Source organism: Neoarius graeffei, chromosome 12 (genome assembly GCF_027579695.1).
Source record: "Neoarius graeffei isolate fNeoGra1 chromosome 12, fNeoGra1.pri, whole genome shotgun sequence".
NCBI lineage: Eukaryota > Metazoa > Chordata > Actinopteri > Siluriformes > Ariidae > Neoarius > Neoarius graeffei.
Window position 1 is genome coordinate 76,447,027 of NC_083580.1, and position 24,627 is coordinate 76,471,653.

At 37.5% G+C, this 24,627-nt stretch overlaps 1 protein-coding gene across 1 annotated transcript; it reads left to right on the forward strand.

Moving 5' to 3' along the window:
• The first annotated feature begins 968 nt into the window (after positions 1–968).
• slc13a2 (solute carrier family 13 member 2) lies at positions 969–24,187 on the forward strand. The gene is made up of 12 exons (XM_060935239.1): positions 969–1,043; positions 2,970–3,098; positions 5,697–5,833; positions 7,034–7,257; positions 8,134–8,278; positions 12,926–13,048; positions 13,152–13,358; positions 16,882–16,961; positions 17,117–17,256; positions 18,460–18,621; positions 18,932–19,069; positions 24,056–24,187. The coding sequence occupies exons 2-12, from the start codon at positions 3,000–3,002 to the stop codon at positions 24,185–24,187; spliced, it is 1,587 nt and encodes a 528-aa protein (XP_060791222.1). The 5' UTR covers positions 969–1,043; positions 2,970–2,999.
• Positions 24,188–24,627: the final 440 nt, after the last annotated feature.

A 24,627-nucleotide genomic window follows, 5' to 3' on the forward strand; every position in this document is an offset into this window, starting at 1 on the left:
TGCATGGCCATGCAGATGTGCAACTTGCATTTCAGAATCAACAGCGTGACAGCCGCTGAGTCTGCTGCGTTCACCGTTTTACAGAGACCTCTTTCTACTGCTACTAGGCTAGGCTAGATACAACAAATCCATGATCCTTTACTGCCACCTACAGACGAATATTGGTAACTGCAGCATGAACATGAAGTCACAAGCACATCTGTAGTGAAAATCATAACACACGTTACAAACACAAACAGGCAACAAAAAGACATAATATGGAAAATGGAGGGGCAACAAAAAGAAAAAAAGGGGGTATACTACAAATGCAATATTAATGTAATCATAAATCATGCTATAATAGGCAATCACGAAATTATATATCCAAATATCATTTTAACTAAATTTGAGCTTAATTACAGAATAGAAAATGCCACCAGTAGCACCTATTTATGAGTGTCTCAATAAGGCAGTCAGTGAATTTTGAGACACCCCCCCCAATGTCAGACAACACAGATATTGAATTTAAAAAGAAAAAAAAAGAAATTTACAACCCTGGGATCCAAAGACAAACTCCCTAACCATTAGGCCACGGCTGCTCTCGTTAACCTACAAGATCTGCATGACATGAACTTATGATTGCTAATGGGGAAAAAAAAAAAAACAACCCTTTTGGAAGCTCTGCCTTGGATCACTTTTGTGTCCCCACCAATGTCAAAGTTACTCCCTTGCCTCTGAACCACTTTCATTCCATCCTCCTTATCCACCCATCTCTCAGAGTTCATACCAACCCCTTTCTTTTTAAGTTAATGTTTAATTTTCATTAGTCTGATAAGGTTTATATACTCAATTCAAAATTCTCAGTCTTATTCATTCTTCTCTGATCACACACACACAGCGTGTGTTTTCCATCTACAGCCATAACAATGAAAATTTTCAGGCCAGACTGTGCACCATTTTGGAGATGCCCATTTGGTCAATGGCTATGGAGGTACCGTAACTACTTGATCATCTACATCACTCCTTTACTGATACTTCCTCTGCCATTGTACTTCAAGTCACCGGTAAGAATGCACACATGGATATTTTGATACGTAGTATGTAGCATATGCAAGTGTGATTTGGTGTGTTATGTGTAGTCAATCAATGTTTCAAAAAATGATAGAAAATCACTTTTCCTGGATATTCAATTATTGTTATAAGATAATAGTATCCGTATTTCTCAAATAATTAAAATAAGGTGTAAATTTCCCAGAAAGACTGAAAAACCTGTATAGGAAAATCCATGAGCGAGTTTTCCATGGGCTCAATGAATCCTCCAGTGTTTTTCCAGTGACATTAAAATTTCGTTAAATGAATAAAAAATAAATAAATAATACTGACCAGCAGTACATGCTGAAATGTATAACTAAATAATATATAAGTGATAATCCCATGCTGGCAAGGACTTATCTTTGCAAGGGTACAAAGAATATCTGACCGTTTTGACCTTGTGAGGACATTTGGCTGGTCCCCATGAATATTTTTCTTTTTCAACAAAATTGCAGATTGTATTTTAAAACCTAAAAGAGACAAATGTTATTCTTTTGGTTACTGAAGTTAAAGTTAGGGTTAGATTTATGTGTAGCATAGAATTAAGTAGCGGCTTTAATATTAATGCCAATGGAAGGTCCTCACAAAGATAGTAAGACAAATGAGTGTGTGTGTGTGTGTGTGTGTGTGTGTGCGTGCGTGCGTGCGTGCGCGTGTGTGTGCATATTGCAGTGTCATTATTGTCTAAATGGACCTTTGTCATTTAACAACTGCTTTTTCTCCCTAAAATCTTCAATAGTGAATGATAAATCTTTAAACGAAATATCGATTCTTGATTCATACTATTTACATTTATGCAAGATTATTTACCAGCTGGGAGGTCTGTATGGTGAAATACCATGACTCAGGTCTTGAAAGTACTGACCGAGGCCCTCTGGGTCGAGGTCAGTATTCAAGGTGGAGGTCATGGTATTTCACCATACGGACCTACCACAAGCTGGTAAATAACACATATCCTCCTCGGTATACAAGTGCACTTCCATGGCAGGAAAAAAACTGCATTTTGCCGCCTATGTAGTCCCCTATTTATACAAAATTGAGTCATTCAGGATTCAGCCATGTTTTTGCTCGGCGTTAACAACAGTTACAGGTTTTTAGCTTTCTCCTGAAATGTTTTCTTTTATTCCTTCTTCCTCAGGGTAGTAAATCTCGCTTTCGCTGTGAACACTGTCGTTATCGCTATCCATGATGTAAAATTAATGCTATTCTCCTGAGAAATGCAAAAATAAACGTTGACAAAAATTGCTACGTTTGTTGTTGTTGTTGTAAACGAGCAAGTCACCAGAGGTCCGTAACCGGGGTCCGTATCATAGGATATGGACCCACTTGCCAGCCAATCAGAGCATAGGATTTGATGGAAACCGGACTGCAAAAAAAATAAAAATAGTTATTGAATAAAATAACAATAATGCAACAACCAAACTTTCCAAATTTGCCCCAAATCCTAATCATGATCCTAACTTTAAATCCATTGCATTAAATATCAATAAAAAAAACAGACAAGGAAAATAAAAAGAAAAAAGGTTCTTCATAGCATCCTAAAGATTCTGCTTGGAACCTTGAAAAAATCAAACTAAATCAGGAACAACTTCATGCTCTGATCGTTTAATCTACGGGAACTGAATAACTAATCGAGCCACATTTAATCAAGCATTATTACCTCATTTGAAGTTAAAACTACAGAAGCGCTACAGAGAATTTAATCATATCGTCTAGTAGCTATTCTGAAACCATAAAGCTAGCTGATTCCAAGATAAACACCAAATGCATGATCCAAATGATTGATATCTGTTTTAAGACCTGGTCAGTAAAGCAGATAGAAACCAGTGGCACGGTCTTTTAGCCTGTTTGTATCTTTTAGGATTTTAAATATGACTTTTTTTTTTCTTTTGCTGCAGATTGCAAATTGTGGCTTTGTTATCATACTGATGGCACTGTACTGGTGTACGGAGTGTATACCGCTGGCAGTCACTGCACTGTTGCCAGTCATACTTTTCCCATTTCTGGGCATCATGAAGGCCGAAGAGGTAACGAGCAATAAACTTTATCTTCTAGTTCATAGTAGTAAACTTTTAGCAGCAGCAAAACAAAGTGTGCTAAATTGCAGCTGCGATTGCTAATCACATAGAAACCCGTAAAGTCATTCAAAACTTTCCAACAAACCCATCGCATATGATGAAAGATTCAACTTTATGGCTCATAAACATTTTATATATAAAATAATCAGTTAATGATTGACTACATCGACAATTGAAGCCTCACAGAGTGTTACTTTCCTGTAAAGCTTTTATCAGGTACAAAGTTACAGTATAGTAAACAGATATGACCACATTTTATGGTAGACTTATGCTGTTAAATGGCTCTCAGCCATACAACATAAAATTCCATCCTGCTAGCTCAACATTTTTCATTTTATGAGCCTAAAAAGTCCATAAATCATGTAATAAAAGTTAAAAATAAAGATGAAACAGTTTGAGTGCTTATCTCTTTCATCGTTACTGATTTTGTTTTTTGTTTTCTGAACTTTTTTTAATTACTGATTAGTTTTAATGTACTTAAGCAACTCTAATACAAATCTTTTGATTGGTTTTCTTCTGATGATTTTTTTTTTTAAATTAACAATGAAAATTACATTTGGACTCAACCATAACTCAGAACACAAAAAAAATCTTTAAAATTTGGTTGTACATAATTTTCAATAAATATACATCTGCTGAGCTAGTTAAACATAAAAAAAAAAATGCAGGTTTATTTTCTCAAAAAACATTACAGAACCAAAGCAGAACCAGGTAAATTCTGACTTTACTTGCTAGCTAGGGGTAGGCTAACAGTAGACTAGCATAAGCATTTGTAAACTGAACGCGCACTTAGCTTAAATAAATGAAAAAAAATAGAAAATGTACTTAAATATGTAACAAAGCTGAACTGATTGAAACTAACAAAATGTGAAATCAGTAAATTTAATGTTAGCATATGAGTGTTAGCATACAGAAAGCTTGTTAGCACATAAGCTAAATATCCAGTTTTCCTGAGTAGCTATGGGCTACAAATATAAAGGTTTTGACTAGCTAGTAACTAGCGTAATCCACAGGAATTGTAACATTAGTTTATATGCTAGTAGATATAAGCTAGCATACACTGATCAGCCATAACATTATGGCCACTGAGAGGTGAAATGAATTTACAAGCTCATTACAGTGGCACTTGTTAAGGGGTGGGATATATTAGTATTAGGCAGCCAGAGAACAGTCAGTTCTTGAAGTTGATGTGTTGGAAGCAGGAAAAATGGACAAGCGTAAGGAGTGACTTTGACAAGGGCCAAATTGTGATGATGAGACGACTGGGTCTGAGCATCTCCAAAATGGCCCATCTTGTGGGATGTTCCTGGTATACAGTGGTTAGTACTGAACAAAAGTGGTCCAAGGAAGGACAACCACTGAACTGATGACAGGGTCATATGGTCCAATCCCACAGAAGAGCTTCTGTAGCACAAACTGCTGAAAAAGTTAATCCTGACACCTTTCTGTTTTAGTCAGCATTAACTTTATCAGCAGTTTGTGCTTCAGTAGCTCTTCTGTTGGATTGGACCATATGGGCTAGCCTTCAAGCCCCATGCAAATCAGTGAGGCTTTGATGCCCATGACCCTGTCGCCGGTTCACTGCTTGTTCTTTGAATCCTTGGACCACTTTTGTTCGGTACTAACCACTGCATACCGGGAAAACCCCAGAAGATGTGCCATTTTGGAGATGCTCAGATCCAGTAATCTCGCCATCACAATTTGACCTTTGTCAAAGTCATTCCTTACGCTTGCCCATTTTTCCTGCTTCCAACACATTAACTTCAAGAACTGACTGTTCTCTTTCTTGATGCCTAATACTAATATATCCCACCCCTTGACAGGTGCCATTGTAATGAGATAATCAATGTTATTCACTTCTTCACTTGTCAGTTGTCATAATGTTATGACTGGCCGGCGTAAAAATATTAAGGCTTTGACTATAGTGACTAGCATTACTCGAGTTCCTGAGGCTCATACTCACTACCTAGTCAAAGTCAAAGGAAAAGCACCACCCTGAATGACGTGCATATTAATATTCATAATTAGCATATATGATCCTCAATGGCATCCAACATTTATTTTATAATTAAATTCTGAGTTGACTTTTTAAACTTCTTTGATTTTGACACGTTGGCCTGTTTTCACTTTGGTGAACAGTTTTATACATTACCCACAATACTGTTTGTTTGTGTTGCAGTCGTGTTCCAGTGGGATTTCTCCCTCGCGTCATCTCTGTCCAAACAGAGCAATGCAGCAGCACTTTAATTCTTTTCTCTGTCCTTATCTGCATACCTGCTCAAACAGATTAGCTTCTAATAACACAAGAAAATACAGCAGCAGCAACAACAACATCAGCAGCAAGGAAATTAGCATCTGAAATACTTCCAAATAAACAAATTTAACATCTTTCACCGTGGTGCCAAAATAAAAGGAAAAAAGAAAAGGAAGGGAAAACTTTGCTTTCTAAATTCTATCTTAAACATTTATGCTTAACTTTAGCTGTAGATTTAAAACAGACGTAACCAAAAGGTTTCATGAGCTTCAGTTATTATTTATTTGTTTCAGGTGTGTCTGTTGTACTTGAAAGACACCAACATGCTGTTCATTGGTGGTTTGCTGGTCGCTGTAGCGGTAGAACACTGGAACTTACACAAGCGTATCGCCCTGGGTGTCCTGCTGTTAGTGGGCGTTCGACCTGCTCTGTAAGGCTACATTAAACATCCTGTAAAATATACAGAACTGAATACGTACAGTCATGGGGAATAGAAAGTACACCCTCCTTCAATTCTATGTTTTTAGTTATTATCAGGGCCTAAAAACAATCATGTGGTCCTCAGCAACTTCGATAAACAAAAAAATTACCTCAATTAACAAATATATATGCATATGGCCCATTCTATAATTGCAGTTCCATTTGAAGTGTTGACTCTATTGTCAACTCTGTTATCGTTAACCTGGGCAATCCGTTAACAGAACGGGTGATAACAGAGTTGACACTTCCCACCATTTTGTGTCTTAACTCCACATGCTAACCTCAAACTAGCTACCGTACGGCATGTACAAAAACAGAATGTTATGGATTTTAATCATATTATTGTTTTTTTAATAAACGAGCGAGAGATTCGCTCTGATATCACAATAACAGATTTGACGAATAATTAATCTCCTGTTGGTGTAAAATCCTCAACATTTTGTTCAAATTAACAAGAGAAGAAACAGAACATACCTCACTGCCTTTCTGAAGTTTCCCGCCAGAGGAAGTGACATCACTCGGTGCAGGTGTCATGCGTATTATTAAAAGTCTTTGTGGATTTGATGCGGTTTTATAACAAAGTCAACAAAGTTGACAAGAATATTTGGACAGATACAAAATATATTTTTATTACTAAAATTTCACATCATACAGAAAATAGACTTTCATTAAAATCAATTGATTTTAGAACAGTTAATAGAATAAGCCCCCCAAAACAGACTGTGAGATTGAATCACTTCATGTTTATTGGAGTTGAATGGATGAATCAGGAGTCGAAGACAGCCAATAATGTGGGGGGAGGGGACGGGAGTCATTTAGTGAATGTTTTATGGATAAATTGGGTCTAAAATGTACATCAAGCATTGCTATTGGTGAAAGTTTGTCATAACTGATTCAATAAAGATTTCTGTTGTGGAAAATAACAAAAGGTTTATCTTGGAGACGCGAAATGTACCTGAATTCTAGAATGACCCATATATTTCAATGTGTAGTTATTTTTTGAGTCATTTTTGACTTGGCCATTCCAACACCTTGATTTTATTCTAATAAATAAAACACAAAACTGAAGGACGATCCACTTTCTTTTTCCAATGACTATATTTCTGTGTATGTTCACATGTTTCCCTTTCCCTCCTCTGTCCTCCTCTAGGTTGATGTTAGGCTTCATGCTTGTAACAGCTTTCCTCTCAATGTGGATCAGCAACACTGCTACTACCGCCATGATGCTGCCCATAGCCCAGGCCGTCCTGGACCAGCTCAGTAAAACGGAGGCTGAGAGAGATGACAGAGAGCTGAGGAATGGCAGAGACAACCAGGCTTTTGAGATGGCTGAAGTCACTAACACCAAATATCCATTCAACCCCGAAAATCCAAGTAAATCAATCAGCATGATGTTTGTGTTCAATAAGACAAATTTATGATATCATGACCTTAGTCTGGGACAAGAGCTTTTCAACTGGAGTTAGCCAGAACATCCGAGTTACCCGCAAAATGATATCCAAACCAGCTATCTAGGATATCCATCCATCCATTATCTATAGCCGCTTATCCTGTTCTACAGGGTCGCAGGCAAGCTGGAGCCTATCCCAGCTGACTATGGGCGAGAGGCGGGGTACACCCTGGACAAGTCGCCAGGTCATCACAGGGCTGACACATAGACACAGACAACCATTCACACTCATGGTCAATTTAGAGCCACCAATTAACCTAACCTGCATGTCTTTGGGGGAAACCGGAGCACCCGGAGGAAACCCACACAGACACGGGGAGAACATGCAAACTCCACACAGCTGGAGAAAAGAAAGAAAGCCCTCGCCAGCCTTGAACCCAGGACCTTCTTGCTGTGAGGCGACAGTGCTAACCACTACACCACCATGCCACCTGCTAGCTAGGATAATTAGGACAAATTAGGACAAAAAGAACACTATTTTAGCAGCATGCGCTTGTCTTATTGAGGCGTGGCTTTGGAGGGAACGTTGAAACCCGGGGCTGTTATTATAGGGATTTTAAAATTCAAAACAGCTCGCTTTAGCTAACTGCTAAAATTGCTGTTTACACCTTTAATGATTAACATGTTGGCTTGAACACTCACACTGCATGACTATGGAAAGAACTCTTCTTTTCACAAGGGCGCAGGACCAGAATATATAAACACTAAATCAGTGAAATATAAATGATGATCAGTTTCACTGTCTCGTATCATACCAGATGAGATCTCAACTCCTGAGCACACCATGGATTCATTAGCAGAGCAGAAAAGGAAGGCTCGGGAACAGAAGTACCTCTGGCTGAATAAAGGGATGAGCTTGTGTGTGTGCTACTCGGCCAGCATCGGGGGCACTGCCACCCTTACAGGCACCACGCCAAACCTTATCCTCAAAGGCCAGATGGACAGGTAAAGCTCTTTAGCTCATTATGTCTCAGTGCACTTCACTCACTCAGATGGTTTTGATCTTCTCAGCGTTGGACAGGAAGCTCCTGTGCGGTACATTCAGAGAATTTAATAATTAAAGTTTAACCCTTTCATGCCTACATTTTGGGAGAATCAGTTTAAGGCTGTTTTTAGGAAAATAATATGTTAACAGCTTCCAAATCACTTCAGACTGTTACTGTAATTTAACAGCATCCTGATTTCTGTCACTCTATAAACTGTTCTCAGGGCAGAATCTATCAGTTACATCATTACCATCTGTACATCCACTGCATCCGAAAGAAAGAAAGAAAGAAAGAAAGAAAGAAAGAAAGAAAGAAAGAAAGAAAGAAAGAAATGAGAAGGAAAGAACGAAGGAAAAATTGACAGAAAGAAAGAAAGAAAGAAAGAAAGAAAGAAAGAAAGAAATGAGAAGGAAAGAACGAAGGAAAAATTGACAGAAAGAAAGAAAGAAAGAAAGAAAGAAAGAAAGAAAGAAAGAAATGAGAAGGAAGGAAGGAAGGAAGGAAGGAAGGAAGGATTGACATAAGAAAGAAAGAAAGAAAGAAAGAAAGAAAGAAAGAAAGAAAGAAAGAAAGAAAGAAATGAGAAGGAAAGAACGAAGGAAAAATTGACAGAAAGAAAGAAAGAAAGAAAGAAAGAAAGAAATGAGAAGGAAGGAAGGAAGGAAGGAAGGAAGGAAGGAAGGAAGGATTGACATAAGAAAGAAAGAAAGAAAGAAAGAAAGAAAGAAAGAAAGAAAGAACTGACATAAGAAAGAAAGAAAGAAAGAAAGAAAGAAAGAAAGAAAGAAAGAAAGAAAGAAAGAAAGAAAGAAAAAGAAATGACATGGAAAGAAGGAAGAATTGACAAAGAAAGAATTGACAATTAATGAATGAATGAATTGATAAAAGAAAGAAAGAACTGAAAGAAAGAAAGAAAGAAAGAAAGAAAGAAAGAAAGAAAGAAAGAAAGAAAGAAAGAAAGAAATTACAAGGAAAGAATGAAGGAAGAATTGACAAAGAAAGAAAGAAATGACATGGAAAGAAGGAAGAATTGACAGAAATAAAGAAAGAATTGATAAGGAATGAATGAAGGAAGGAAGAATTGACATAAGAAAGAAAGAAAGAAAGAAAGAAAGAAAGAAAGAAAGAAAGAAAGAAAGAAAGAAAGAAAGAAATGACATGGAAAGAAGGAAGAATTGACAGAAAGAAAGAATTGACAAGGAATGAAACAATGAATGAAGGAAGGAAGGATTGATAAAAGAAAGAAAGAACTGACAAAGAAAGAAAGAACCTACATAAGAAAGAAAGAACAAGGAAAGAATGAAGGAAGAATTGACAAAGAAAGAAAGAAAGAAAGAAAGAAAGAAAGAAAGAAAGAAAGAAAGAAAGAAAGAAAGAAAGAAAGAAAGAAAGAAGGAAATAAAGAAAGAAATGAGAAGGAAAGAACGAAGGAAAAATTGACAGAAAGAAAGAAAGAAAGAAATGAGAAGGAAGGAAGGAAGGAAGGAAGGAAGGATTGACATAAAAAAGAAAGAAAGAAAGAAAAAAAGAAAGAAAGAAAGAAAGAAAGAAAGAAAGAACTGACATAAATAAGAAAGAAAGAAAGAAAGAAAGAAAGAAAGAAAGAAAAAGAAATGACATGGAAAGAAGGAAGAATTGACAAAGAAAGAATTGACAATGAATGAATTGATAAAAGAAAGAAAGAACTGAAAGAAAGAAAGAAAGAAAGAAAGAAAGAAAGAAAGAAAGAAAGAAAGAAAGAAATTACAAGGAAAGAATGAAGGAAGAATTGACAAAGAAAGAAAGAAATGACATGGAAAGAAGGAAGAATTGACAGAAATAAAGAAAGAATTGATAAGGAATGAATGAAGGAAGGAAGAATTGACATAAGAAAGAAAGAAAGAAAGAAAGAAAGAAAGAAAGAAAGAAAGAAAGAAAGAAAGAAATGACATGTAAAGAAGGAAGAATTGACTGAAAGAAAGAATTGACAAGGAATGAAACAATGAATGAATGAAGGAAGGATTGATAAAAGAAAGAAAGAACTGACAAAGAAAGAAAGAACCTACATAAGAAAGAAAGAACAAGGAAAGAATGAAGGAAGAATTGACAAAGAAAGAAAGAAAGAAAGAAAGAAAGAAAGAAAGAAAGAAAGAAAGAAAGAATTGATTAAATAAAGAAAAAGAAAGAAAGAAATGACAAGGAAGGAAAGAAAGAAAGAAAGAAAGAAAGAAAGAAAGAAAGAAAGAAAGAAAGAAAGAAAGAGAAATGACATGGAAAGAAGGAAGAATTGACAGAAAGAAAGAAAGAAAGAAAGAAAGAAAGAAAGAAAGAAAGAAAGAAAGAAAGAAAGAATTGACAATGAATGAATGAATGAATTGATAAAAGAAAGAACTGACAAAGAAAGAAAGAAAGAAAGAAAGAAAGAAAGAAAGAAAGAAAGAGAAATGACATGGAAAGAAGGAAGAATTGACAGAAAGAAAGAAAGAAAGAAAGAAAGAAAGAAAGAAAGAAAGAAAGAAAGAAAGAAAGAATTGACAATGAATGAATGAATGAATTGATAAAAGAAAGAACTGACAAAGAAAGAAAGAAAGAAAGAAAGAAAGAAAGAAAGAAAGAAAGAAAGAAAGAAAGAAGAATTGACAAAGAAAGAAAGAAATTACATGGAAAGAAGGAAGAATTGACAAAAATAAAGAAAGAATTGATAAGGAATGAATGAATGAAGGAAGAATTGACATAAGAAAGAAAGAAAGAAAGAAAGAAAGAAAGAAAGAAAGAAAGAAAGAAAGAAAGAAAGAAATTACAAGGAAAGAATGAAGGAAGAATTGACAAAGAAAGAAAGAAAGAAATGACATGGAAAGAAGGAAGAATTGACAGAAATAAAGAAAGAATTGATAAGGAATGAATGAAGGAAGGAAGAATTGACATAAGAAAGAAAGAAAGAAAGAAAGAAAGAAAGAAAGAAAGAAAGAAAGAAATGACATGGAAAGAAGGAAGAATTGACAGAAAGAAAGAATTGACAAGGAATGAAACAATGAATGAAGGAAGGAAGGATTGATAAAAGAAAGAAAGAACTGACAAAGAAAGAAAGAACCTACATAAGAAAGAAAGAACAAGGAAAGAATGAAGGAAGAATTGACAAAGAAATAAATAAATAAATAAAGAAAGAAAGAAAGAAAGAAAGAAAGAAAGAAAGAATTGATTAAATAAAGAAAAAGAAAGAAAGAAATGACAAGGAAAGAAAGAAAGAAAGAAAGAAAGAAAGAAAGAAAGAAAGAAAGAAAGAGAAATGACATGGAAAGAAGGAAGAATTGACAGAAAGAAAGAAAGAATTGACAATGAATGAATGAATGAATTGATAAAAGAAAGAACTGACAAAGAAAGAAAGAAAGAAAGAAAGAAAGAAAGAAAGAAAGAAAGAAAGAAAGAAAGAAAGAAATGACATGGAAAGAAGGAAGAATTGACAGAAAGAAAGAATTGACAAGGAATGAATCAATGAAGGAAGGAAGGATTGATAAAAGAAAGAAAGAACTGACAAAGAAAGAAAGAAAGAAAGAAAGAAAGAAAGAAAGAAAGAAAGAAAGAATTGATGAAATAAAGAAAAAGAAATGACAAGGAAAGAAGAAAAAGACAGAAAGAAAGAAAGAAAGAAAGAAAGAAAGAAAGAAAGAAAGAAAGAAAGAAAGAACTGACAAAAGAAAGAAAGAAAGAAAGAACGAACTGACAAAAGAAAGAAAGAAAGAAAGAAAGAAAGAAAGAAAGAAAGAAATGACAAGGAATGAATGAAGGAAGAATTGATGAAAGAAAGACAGAACAGACAAAGAAAGAAAGAAAGAAAGAAAGAAAGAAAGAAAGAAAGAAAGAAAGAAAGAAAGAAATGACATGGAAAGAAGGAAGAATTAACAGAAAGAAAGAAAGCAAGCAAGAAAGAAATGATAAGGAAGGAAGGAAGGAAGAATTGACATAAGAAAGAACTGACATAAGAAAGATAGAACAAAGGAAGAATTGACATAAGAAAGAAAGAAAGAAAGAATTGACAAAGAAAGAAAGAATACATGTCTAAGCAAACAAACACTAAAGAAAGAAGGAAGGAAGACTTGACGAAAGAAAGAAAGAAAGAAAGAAAGAAAGAAAGAAAGAAAGAAAGAAAGAAAGAAAGAAAGAAAGAAATTTGATAGCTTCAAAAAATATTCCAAAATCTCATATCATTCCTTGTGGATTTATGTCCATTTGGTGAAGAATGTTGCTAAATCATGTTCAAAAATAATTATTTCTAGTAATTTGAACATTTTTGTCTATAAACCAATGAAAGTTTTTTTTTTAATTTCATCCATGTTGTTTAATCCTTTTTCAAAAATCATGCAATTTCAAATAATAAAAACCATCTAATGAATCTGAATGCTCTTTTAAAATAATTTATGTACAACAAGGTTTAAAAAAACTATTTTATACAGTTACAAATCAACTGAAATCTTAAGTTTTGTCTCCAAAAATATCGTATTGAGGTTCTCCTGTTAAAACCAGAACTCACAATTTGTAAAATCAGTCAGAAATAATCATAAATTCCCCACTGTTTTGGATGAAGTGAAATCACGGCAGTTTCTTTTTAACCATGTTGTCGTTTTCTTAGCCTCTTCAAAGACAACCCGAATGTGATCAACTTCGCCAGCTGGTTTGGGTTTGCGTTTCCCAACATGTTGCTGATGTTGTTTTTGGCCTGGCTGTGGCTGCAGTTCATGTATTTGGGTCTGAAGTAAGTCATAAATCATAAAAAAATAAAATTCCCATAAAATGCCCTAGTGATGTATAATAGATAACCTGAGAGCCTCAGGGACTAAACGTTTGTTTCTGTTCAGTTTTAGGAAGACCTTTGGCTGTGGGTCAAATAACGCCGGTGACCAGGAGGCCTACGGAGTCATGAAGGAGGAGTATGGTAAACTGGGCAGTATGAAATTTGCTGAAGGTGCTGTGCTTACAGTTTTTATTTCGTTGGTGGTTCTGTGGTTCAGCAGGGAGCCAGGATTCATGCCGGGCTGGGCCTCTTCCCTGAACAAAAATCAAACGTAAGTGCAAAACTGTCACATTTCACATGTGTTTTATCCTTATTTAACAGAAGCACAGCTAAAAAGGTCCTAGAGCTAATTATTCTTTGTCATTAAAAGCACTGGATCTACACAAGTATCAACATCCAGTCCTCCTATACCGTATGGGAGGACTGCGGTTTAAAATAAACCCGAGGCCAAAGGATAGAGCACGCCACCAAGTGGTAGTGAGGTGCCATTACACACTCTTTGTAAAATCAGTGTTGGAGTTCTTAAAGGTGCATAAACCACAATTCGAGCTCTAGTGATTAAAGGTACATTAAGATTTGTCATGGTTAGGACTCGAATGGTTAAAGTTACGGACTGCAAAGTCATCTGAAATTTTCAAATTTTTTTAGTGTGCGTGGCATTTTCCTCTGTCTCACAAGAACAATAATTACCTCCCTCTTGAGGTAAACAGTACGGCCATATGAAAACAAGAAACACCCGAACGTGAGGAGCTTTAACTAATTAGAATAACTGGAACTGCGTCACACCAAGATGGTGACGTGCGGAAAACATCATGACTCTGCATCAACCTCGGAGAGTTTTGAGTCGCAGGGATGTAATTTGTGGTTGAATAAATTTGTGAAACAAAAGACAAATATTTATTTTTTTCGCGGTCCGGTTTCCATCAAATCCTGCGCTCTGATTGGCTGGCAGGTGGGTCCGTATCCTACGATACAGACCCCAGTTACGGACCCCAGTTATGGACCTCTGGCGACTCGCTCGTTCACAACAACAACAAACATAGTAGCATTTTTTGTCAACGTTTATCTTTTTTTTAATAAGATTTATTTATAAGATTATCAAAAATCTTATAAATGTTTGCCAGCATTTCTCAGGAGAATAGCATTAATTTTACATCATGGATAGCGATAACGACAGTCTTCACAGCAAAAGCGAGTTTTACTACCCTGAGGAAGAAGAAATAAAAGAAAACATTTCAGGAGAAAGCTAAAAACCTCTAACTGTTGCTATCGCCGAGCAAAAACATGGCTGAATCCTGAATGACTCAATTTTGTATAAATAGGGGACTACATAGGCGGCAAAATGTAGTTTTTTTTTCCTGCCATGGAAGTGCACTTGTATACCGAGGAGGAAGCCATTTGCATTACAGCCATGAATGAGGATTCAAAATGGCAGCTTGGCTTGGTTTTCCCTTTCGGGCGCTCTTGTTTTCTGTTAGAATTTGGTAAAGAAAAAAATAAATACATTATTTACCAGGTTAAGGTCGGTCCCTATGGTGAAATACCGTCACCTCGGCCTTGAATACTGACCTCGGCCCAGAGGGCCTCAGTCAGTACTTTCAAGACCTCGGTCACGGTCTTTCACAATACGGACCTCCCAGCTGGGAAATAACATATTTATCTTTTTTCCGTTACTGCTTTTGTGCTGTTGTTTCTTTCTTTGTAAGGTCAAAACATGAGGAATTTAACATTAGGTCCATACTCACTACCGTGGAGTCGAGCCCATGCATTCTAAGCCTAAGATAGCTAAGCGCTAGCTAGAATGATTTCGTTATCTGTCCAAAAAAATGACACGTCATCTAAGCTCGCTCTATCTTGCAGTTGCACTCACTAGGCAGGATTTCCTTTTCATTTAGCTGGCGGGAGAGCAGAGTCCGCCATGCTGACTTGTTTTGGTTAAAAGTAGGTCAAACAGACACACCCCACGGTGGTCACGTGATATTGTTGCTCACTTGCTTCGGCGATCTCCGGAATCGTAAAATGTGGGATGCTTTTTATCTCAGCAAAACATTCACACACAGGATACACAGTGTGAGTGTGCAGCAGCGCAACATCTCAAAACAGCAACAGAAATAGAACATTTTCCCCAGAATTCAGCTTTGCAGTCAGCACCTTTAAGTAGGTGTGTTAGATATATAAAATGTTTTATTTTCCTTGAATCCACCCCTCATTCCCGACTTTGTTCATGAAGATCCGCTTGTAGGATGTACATTACGCTGAGTGTGTGTAAAATGGCTGACAGGAAGCCCATTCAGACACAAACACTCATTCTGGAACCAGAAGTCCATTTTCTGAATGAATAACAGAAAATACATTTATGCTGAGGCAAGGGCTTAAAGCGAGATGATCTTTCGATTTCATAAAATCAGTGAAATTTAGTTCCCTCTGAAATATGGTGATTGTGATACATGTTTATTTCTGTAAAATCTTTACTGTAGTCAGTCTTTCACGTTTCATTCGCACACTCACGTCCTCCATTTTTCTCTCCTGTTTCAAATTTGTATCCCACAATGCCTTGGGTGAACAGGGAAAGCCCACCACGTGATGCATGACGTAGTATCTTGAATTGGGTCATGGTGAAGCAGGAAAAAAATAGCAGTAAATTTAGGGCCACATGGATCTAAATTCATTAATTGTTCTATTAAAAAAAAAAACCCAAAACAAATAAAATTGGAAGTCTGTAATTCGAATTCAGTAGCTTTTGGTCCACTAAACAAAAATAATTGGGTGTCGGGGAAAATTCTTTTTACGACCTACACTTGAAAAATCTGAAAGGCAGTCTACCTTTAAACTTATTATTATTCATTTATTCATCCATCCATTATCTGTAGCCGCTTATCCTGTCCTACAGGGTCACAGGCAAGCTGGAGCCTATCCCAGCTGACTATGGGTGAGAGGCAGGGTACACCCTGGACAAGTCGCCAGGTCATCACAGGGCTGACACATAGACACAGACAACCATTCACACTCACGGTCAATTTAGAACCACCAATTAATCTAACCTGCATGTCTTTGGACTGTGGGGGAAACCAGAGCACCCAGAGGAAACCCACGCGGACACGGGGAGAACATGCAAACTCTGCACAGAAAGGCCCTCGCCGGCCGCTGGGCTCAAACCCAGGACCTTCTTGCTGTGAGGCGACAGCGCTAACCACTACACCACCGTGCTACCCCTATTATTATTATTATTATTATTATTATTATGTTTTACATTTCTGTCAGGTTATTTGAACAATTATGAAATAAAAAAAACAGACTATTGCACTTTTAAGCTCTCTAAGTGTTCGAAATGCATCTATGTTGTTTCTTGATGTAAAACCAGCCATTCAGTCAGTTCAGCACTTTATTCAGGTTCTGTTTACATACATGTCCAGGAGGAATATCACTAATTCCATGTCCAACCTCATCCCATTCATCAGTAACACATTTCCACATTTTGGAAAATCATTATGAATGTTTATTCTAGTTTTATATCATTTCTTGTCATTAAGTATTTAGGAAACATGTAGTGTTTATTTTAATGACAGTAAAAGTTTCTGGCTGCTCTAGGTGCTTACCGGATTCTGTCATATCTTCCTTTCTGAGCAAATATGAAGCAGGGTGAAGGGGTGTCTCTATAAAAAGACTGACAGGATGCCCAAGCACTCCGGTTTGGACCACAGACTATTGCACCTATAAGTATTTTAAGAATTTTAGGGAATGAAATTCAAATCTAAACTCCATCATCCTTAAAATGCTACACGTCTTTCTCACAGGTACGTTACTGACGGCACTGTCGCCATTCTTGTATCCACTCTGTTGTTCCTCATCCCATCTCAAATACCATGGTGTGGTAGTCAGGAAGACGAGAACGAAGGAACTGGAGAAGGTAGGAACATCCTTTTGCAGTTTTTTTTCCTAGTTTCATTATGAATCATATTTACAGTAGAGGTGTGATCAGGTAAACTCCTGAAAAAAGTGATCTGAAGCTGAGGGTGGTTTATTTGTCAGGAGAAAACACAGTACAGCTGAGACCGAAGAAGCCCAAGGCTCCCCCAGCTCTGCTTGAATGGCAGGTGGTGCATGAACGGATGCCCTGGAACATTATCCTGCTCCTGGGAGGTGGATATGCCTTGGCTACTGGCAGTGAGGTAAAAAAACAAACAAACAAAAAAACCAAACCCCAAACCAACAACATTATTTTGATAAAATATTGAAGACTAAAATGATCATACTCAGAAGAATATTAAATATTCCCTAAACATTCCATAGAGAAGCTATGGTCTAATGGTTAGAGAAGCAGGTTTGTGACCAAAAGGTTGCTGGTTCAATTCCCTGGGCTAGCAGAAATGGCTGAAATACTCTTGAGCAAGGCACCTGGCTGCTCTGGGTATGTTGCATATCACTCTGGATAAGAGTGTTTGCTAAATGCCTGTAATGTAACTGAGTGGCTATATGATGCTTTTCAGTGTGTAAGTTATGATACCCTGATAAGTGATGATATTGGCTGGGCTGCCATAACCATGTGTGTCATACTGTTCATGTTTGACTTTTACCCAATAATTTTTCACCTACTAACCAACAACCAATATCTGTTCCAATTTGGTCACCTACCAATTTCTACCCATCATCCAGCTCTCCACTATGCAACAGCTACCACCTAGGGAGGGTGAAACCAGGCCTGTAAGGCCCATTGGATAGTGCCAGTCTCCGCTTCAATAGCCCTCATCCTCTCACCTATATACCTAAGGTTACAGTGGGGGGGATAGTCTTCTGGTACCCGTGAGAGTTTGACTCCCCACTCGCATCTGTATTGCAGTGGGACTTGCCAGATGGCAGTAGGTACCATTTTTATGATGGTCTTTGCTATGACCTGACCGTGAGTAGAGCTCACAATCTCTCTGTCAAGAGGTGGATATGCTAACCACTATGCCAGCTCGTGGTGAAACCTAACACACATTTCCTCTGAAGCCAGAAAACCACATTTTGCTGCTGCTTGAACTGCTCCTCGTGCTTCATCACAGGGCAGTGTAACACACTCAGAGAGGGAAGTGCTATCTACCCTCTTCCACATACATGAATTCACAAACACTCATGATTGTCTCACGTTGCTGTGATTAACAGGCCATCATTGGATGTGGCATCATTTTATTGCCACTCGAGAGCCCATCTCTTGCATTATTAACCTTAATGTTTGCAAAAAGTTGTCCTGTATGATTTAATACTGCTAAGTCAAGGTGTCTTTTCAGACATTTGATGACTCTTTTGAGGTCCTTCGTCTATTGTTGTTATTTCCAGTTACTAGATGGTTGTAGATAGTGCAAAATAGTTTTGTTGTCCTTGTTGTTGTAAAGGTGTCCGGACTGTCAGAATGGCTGGGTAGCAGTCTTTCGCCCCTTAAGAACATCCCGGCATATGCCATCTCGCTACTGCTCTGTCTGTTGGTGGGAACGTTCACAGAGTGCTCCAGCAACACGGCTACAACAACACTCTTCCTTCCCATTCTCGCTTCTATGGTAAGACCATATACATGGCACTACAGTACTAAACATTCAATCCTATGTACCAACAAGATCTGAAAAAGAGAAAGATATAAAGCAGGGGTTGTAAAAGTGGGGTCCATAAAGCATAACCATGCTATAGGTGGTGAAAATGAAAGCACATCATTATCAAAGTTATTATATTTGTTTTTGAGTTCTAGTTATTAGGCTGTTTGACTGACCACTTGAATTGAATGGGTTTCATCCAGAACATCCAAAACCACTTGAGAATCCCTCAAAGATGTATTCTATATATCTACAAAACTGACCATGATTTGTTCCCCAGGCCACAACTATAGAGGTCCATCCCCTGTATGTCATGCTGCCCTGCACCATCAGTGCCTCCTTGGCCTTCATGCTGCCAGTGGCCACTCCACCCAATGCCATTGCTTTCTCATACGGCACCCTCAAAGTCATCGACATGGTAAAGGCATATTTACATCATTCCTCTGTTACATTAGACTGATAGTTTTTCATCCTTATTATTACCAATTGCCTCTAATATTTCTAACATTTTTAAAAAAGATATAGTAACTAACAAGTGAGTCAGAACTTGAGCAGTGTAGGACTCAAGTCTGGTCTCAAGACATTTTCTTTCTTGACTTGGATTTGTCTAGGATTATTGGCATCTGTCCTTGGACTTGTCTCAGTCTTGGGCATTGGTCTCGCCAAATATGGTCCTGGTTTCGACCAAGAGTTTGCAAGATAATGTTTGTGTTGTCTTTTCTTTCTGCATGCACAAAGTTTGACAAGAAGTAATTCCATCCTCTAGACTAGAAAACAACCTAATTTGCCATTGGTGCAATGCATGAACGAGGCCAACTAGTTGAAGTAAAGTCTTGGCCTCTAAAAGGATTCAGTGGTATTCAGTAGTGACCTTGATTCAGTCTTGCTTTTGTTTGTGCTTGCTCTTTGTTTGGCCTCAGTCCCCTTGAGAATCAGTCTTGATTTGACCTCGGATAGTCCTGGTTTTAGACTCCAGCCGTGTTAAACTCAGTACTGGAATACTGGCCTATACTGGAAGTTATAGCTAGGCACCCTACCACTCTGCCCACAGAAACACTGGAAAACCCTACTTAAAAAAAACCAACAAAGGCAGAAATGTCAGCATGGTGTGTGATTTCTGGCTATGACAATTCCTCAACCTCAGCTACATCGCTCCAGTTCATAATTGGTCTCAATAAGAGATGGACTATTTGATAGAAATATATGTTTGGCATGCTTAAAAACTGGTGCAGGCTGTACTGATTGCTACTTATTTTGGTTAGTTGAATCCTTGAGATTTATCTTCGCTCGCACATTCTGCTCTTTGCTTAATGAAGGTGATGTTGACCAGTAATATCTTTCTTCTTTCATAAGACTATGATCCTGATGGGTGATGTAATGGTACATAATGTCTCTCTTCTTTTATTGTCATGTAGTCTAAACCAGTGATGTCATGCCTCATCACCCATTTACATTATACATAGATAACTTAGCTTCATCAATCACATCATCATCATCATCATCATCATCATCATCCAATCACAGAGCTACAACACACTCTCGAATGTGAATATATAAATTAAATATAAATTCAACGAACAAATACAAATAAATAAATTATAAATTCAACAAATTTATTTGGTTCTATTTCTCAGAATATAAACATACTAGTAGCCTAATTTAAACTGCCGTGATCCTGACCAGGCAGCTACTAAGGATGCATGAATGAATGCCGTGAATGTATCATGCAGCAATTCATGTTCATATTAAGGTGTGGTCTTTTTCTGTCCTGCGAGCTTCATATCAGATTGCTTGTCAGCATGAAAGAAAAAAACCCCTCCTGTAACATGTCATGTAACATTTTTGTTGAATCCCTAGTCCCTTGTTATAATATTCATGCCAAATGATATGTGGCTTATTCTACAATTGCGAGTCCATTTCAAGTGTTGACTCCATTAGGCATCATCAGCTCTGTTATCGCTAAGCTGGGCGATAACAGAGTTGACATTTCCCACCATTTTGTGTCTTATCGCCATATGCTAACTTCAAACTAGCTACCACACGGCATGTAAAAAAAAAAGAATTTTATGGATTTGAATCATATTATTGTTTTTGAAAAACGAGTGAGAGATTCACTCCGATATCACAATAACAGATCTGACAGATAATTAACCTACTGTTGGTGTAAAATCCTCAACATTTTGTTCAAATTAATGAAAGAAGAAACAGAACATACCTCACTGCCTTTCTGAAGTTCCCTGCCAGAGGAAGTGACATCACTCGGTGCAGGCGTCATGCATATTATTAAAAGTCTTTGTGGATTTTATACAGTTTTATAACAGAGTTAACAGAGTTGACAAGAACACTGGGACGGATACAAAAATAAATGTTTTTTTTTTACTGAAATTTCACTTAATACAGAAAACAGACTTTCAATAAAATCAATTGATGTTATAACAGTTAATAGAATAAGCTCCCCAAAAAAGACTGTTAGACTGAATCACTTCATGTTTATTGGAGTTGAATGGATGAATCAGGAGTCGAAGACAGCCGATAATGTCGAGTGAGGGGACGGGAGTCATTTAGTGAATGTTTTATGGATAAATTGGGTTAAAAATGTACATCAAGCATTGCTATTGGTGAAAGTGTGTCATAATATGGTATATATATATTGTTGTTCAAAACTGATTCAATAAAGATTTCTTTTTTTGGAAAAAACAAACAAACAAAAGGTTTATCTCAGAGACATGAAATGTACCCAAATTCTAGAATGATCCCTATACACAGTTATCTCATCTCATTATCTCTAGCCGCTTTATCCTTCTACAGGGTCGCAGGCAAGCTGGAGCCTATCCCAGCTGACTACGGGCGAAAGGCGGGGTACACCCTGGACAAGTCGCCAGGTCATCACAGGGCTGACACAGACAACCATTCACACTCACCTTAGAGTCACCAGTTAACCTAACCTGCATGTCTTTGGACTGTGGGGGAAACCAGAGCACCCAGAGGAAACCCACGCGGACACAGGGAGAACATGCAAACTCCACACAGAAAGGCCCTCGCTGGCCACAGGGCTCGAACCTGGACCTCCTTGCTGTGAGGCGACAGCGCTAACCACTACACCACCGTGCCGCCCAGATAGAGAAATTTAAAATCTAAATCTTTGTTATTTGAAATTATTGCAGAGTTCAACTGCAACGTATATACACTACCGTTCAAAAGTTTGGGGTCACCCAGACAATTTTGTGTTTTCCATAAAAAGTCACACTTTTATTTACCACCATAAGTTGTAAAATGAATAGAAATTATAGTCAAGACATTTTTCTGGCCATTTTGAGCATTTAATCGACCCCACAAATGTGATGCTCCAGAAACTCAATCTGCTCAAAGAAAGGTCAGTTTTATAGCTTCTCTAAAGAGCTCAACTGTTTTCAGCTGTGCTAACATGATTGTACAAGGGTTTTCTAATCATCCATTAGCCTTCTGAGGCAATGAGCAAACACATTGTACCATTAGAACACTGGAGTGAGAGTTGCTGGAAATGGGCCTCTACACTGAGTGCAGAATTATTAGGCAAGTGAGTATTTTGACCACAACATCCTTTTAATGCATGTTGTCCCACTCCAAGCTGTTTAGGCTTGAAAGCCTACTACCAATTAAGTATATCAGGTGCTGTGCATCTGTGTAATGAGAGGGGGTGTGGTCTAATGACATCAATACGCTATATCAGGTGTGCATAATTATTAGGCAACCTCTTTTCCTCTGGCAAAATGGGTCAGAAGAGAGATCTGACAGACTTTGAAAAGTATAAAATTGTGAGATGTCTTGCAGACGGATGCAGCACTCTTGAAATTGTGAAGATGTTGAAACGTGATCACCGAACAATCAAGCGTTTCATTGCAAATAGTCAACAGGGTCGAAAGAAGCGTGTGGGGAAAAAAAAGGCGCAAAATAACTGCACATGATCTGCGGAAAATCAAGCGTGAAGCTAACAAGCAGCCATTAGCATCCAGTTCTGCCATATTCCAGAGTTGCAACATTCCTGGAGTGTCAAAGAGTACAAGGTGTGCAATACTGAGGGACATGGCCAAGGTAAGGAAGGCTGAAAAATGACCACCACTGAGTAAGGCACACAAGATAAAACGTCAAGACTGGGCCAAGAAATATCTTAAGACTGATTTTTCTAAGGTGCTGTGGTCTGATGAGATGAGAGTGACTCTTGATGGGCCAGATGGATGGGCCTGTGGCTGGATCAGTAATGGGCACAGAGCTCCACTCTGACTCAGACGCCAGCAAGGTGGAGGTGGAGTACTGCTATGGGCTGGTATCATCAAAGACGAGCTTGTTGGACCTTTTCGAGTTGAGGATGGACTCAAACTCAACTCCCAGACCTACTGCCAGTTCCTGGAAGAAACCTTGTTCAAGCAGTGGTATAGGAAAAAGTCAGCATCTTTCAAGAAGAACATGATTTTCATGCAGGATAATGCTCCATCTCATGCGTCCAAATACTCCACTGCATGGCTAGCCAGTAAAGGTCTGAAAGGTGAAAAAAATAATGACATGGCCCCCTTGTTCACCTGACCTAAACCCCATAGAGAACCTGTGGCCCATTATAAAACGTGAGGTCTACAAAGAGGGAAAACAGTACACCTCTCTGAACAGCATCTGGGAGGCTGTGGTTGCTGCTGCACACAATGTTGGTCGTGAACAGATAAAGAAATTGACAGAATCTATGGATGGAAGGCTTTTGAGCGTCCTCATGAAGAAGGGTGGCTATATTGGTCACTGATTTGTTTTTGTTTTGTGTTTGAATGTCAGATATGTTTATTTGCAAATCTGGAGTTGTCATATCAGTGTACCTGGTGAAAATAAATAAGTGAAATGGCTACATATTTGGTTTTTATTAAGTTGCCTAATAATTCTGCACAGTGAAAGTTACCTGAACACATACATATTCTCCTAAAATGGCCAAAACTAAAAACACCCCACTCTAACTTCCATACATATTCAGCTTTGATATTTATGAGTCTTTTTGTTTGATTGAGAACATAGTTGTTGTTCAATAATAAAACTAATCCTCAAAAATACAACTTGCCTAATAATTCTGCACTCCGTGTATACACCTATGGAGATATTGCACCAAAAACCAGACATTTGCAGCTAGAATAGTCATTTACCACATTAGCAATGTATAGAGTGGATTTCCGATTAGTTTAAAGTGATCTTCATTGAAAAGAACAGTGCTTTTCTTTCAAAAATAAGGACATTTCAAAGTGACCCCAAACTTTTGAACGGTAGCGTAAATCATCAAAGTCTAGTTTGTACATAACCAACTCTTTTATCATGAATGGTTGTTTTGCTTTTATTATTCAGTCATATACATGCTGCTCGTATCAGAATAATTGTGTTTTTGCTCTTTCCAAAGGCAAAGGCTGGCGCCATGCTAAATATAATTGGCATCCTGTGCATCAACTTGGCAATTAATACATGGGGAGTACCCATGTTCAAGCTCAACGTCTTCCCCTCATGGGCCAACACTACAAGTAGAACACCATGAACGGAGCTTTCCCTGGAGAGGAAAAGAATGACAGAAGGCAGTGAGAGGAGAGCGAAAAGCAAGGAAAATGCATGTTTCCCAAAAGAATAAAAAGATGGTAAATGTAGCAGAAGTCTCAGCAGCTACTCCACTGGCCTGAGCAATACTGAACAAAAATTCATAAACATAACCAACCATCTATCTATATGTTTATTTATTCATTCTTTATATGCACCATAGGTGATTTTACTCTGTGAAGTGATTAGCAAGAAGTTTGTGTTCAGTATTTAAGTAGAAGGTATTTCAGGCTTTTATTCAGGACCATTTTCCACAGTCACTATAACATCTGCTTGCTATATGTACAAACTTAATTTCATTTAGATATGTATGTTTTGTTTTGTTTTTTTACATCTGGAAATTTTTAACGGATGATCCGACCTGTAAATTTATAATTTAAAGTC

Coding starts and splice junctions, on each gene's coding strand:
- slc13a2 (XM_060935239.1), top strand. CDS start 3,000: ATGGCACTGTACTGGTGTACGGAGTGTATACCGCTGGCAGTCACTGCA. Junction 3,099..5,696: donor GCATCATGAAGGCCGAAGAG/GTAACGAGCAAT, acceptor TATTTGTTTCAG/GTGTGTCTGTTGTACTTGAA. Junction 7,258..8,133: donor ATTCAACCCCGAAAATCCAA/GTAAATCAATCA, acceptor ATTCATTAGCAG/AGCAGAAAAGGAAGGCTCGG.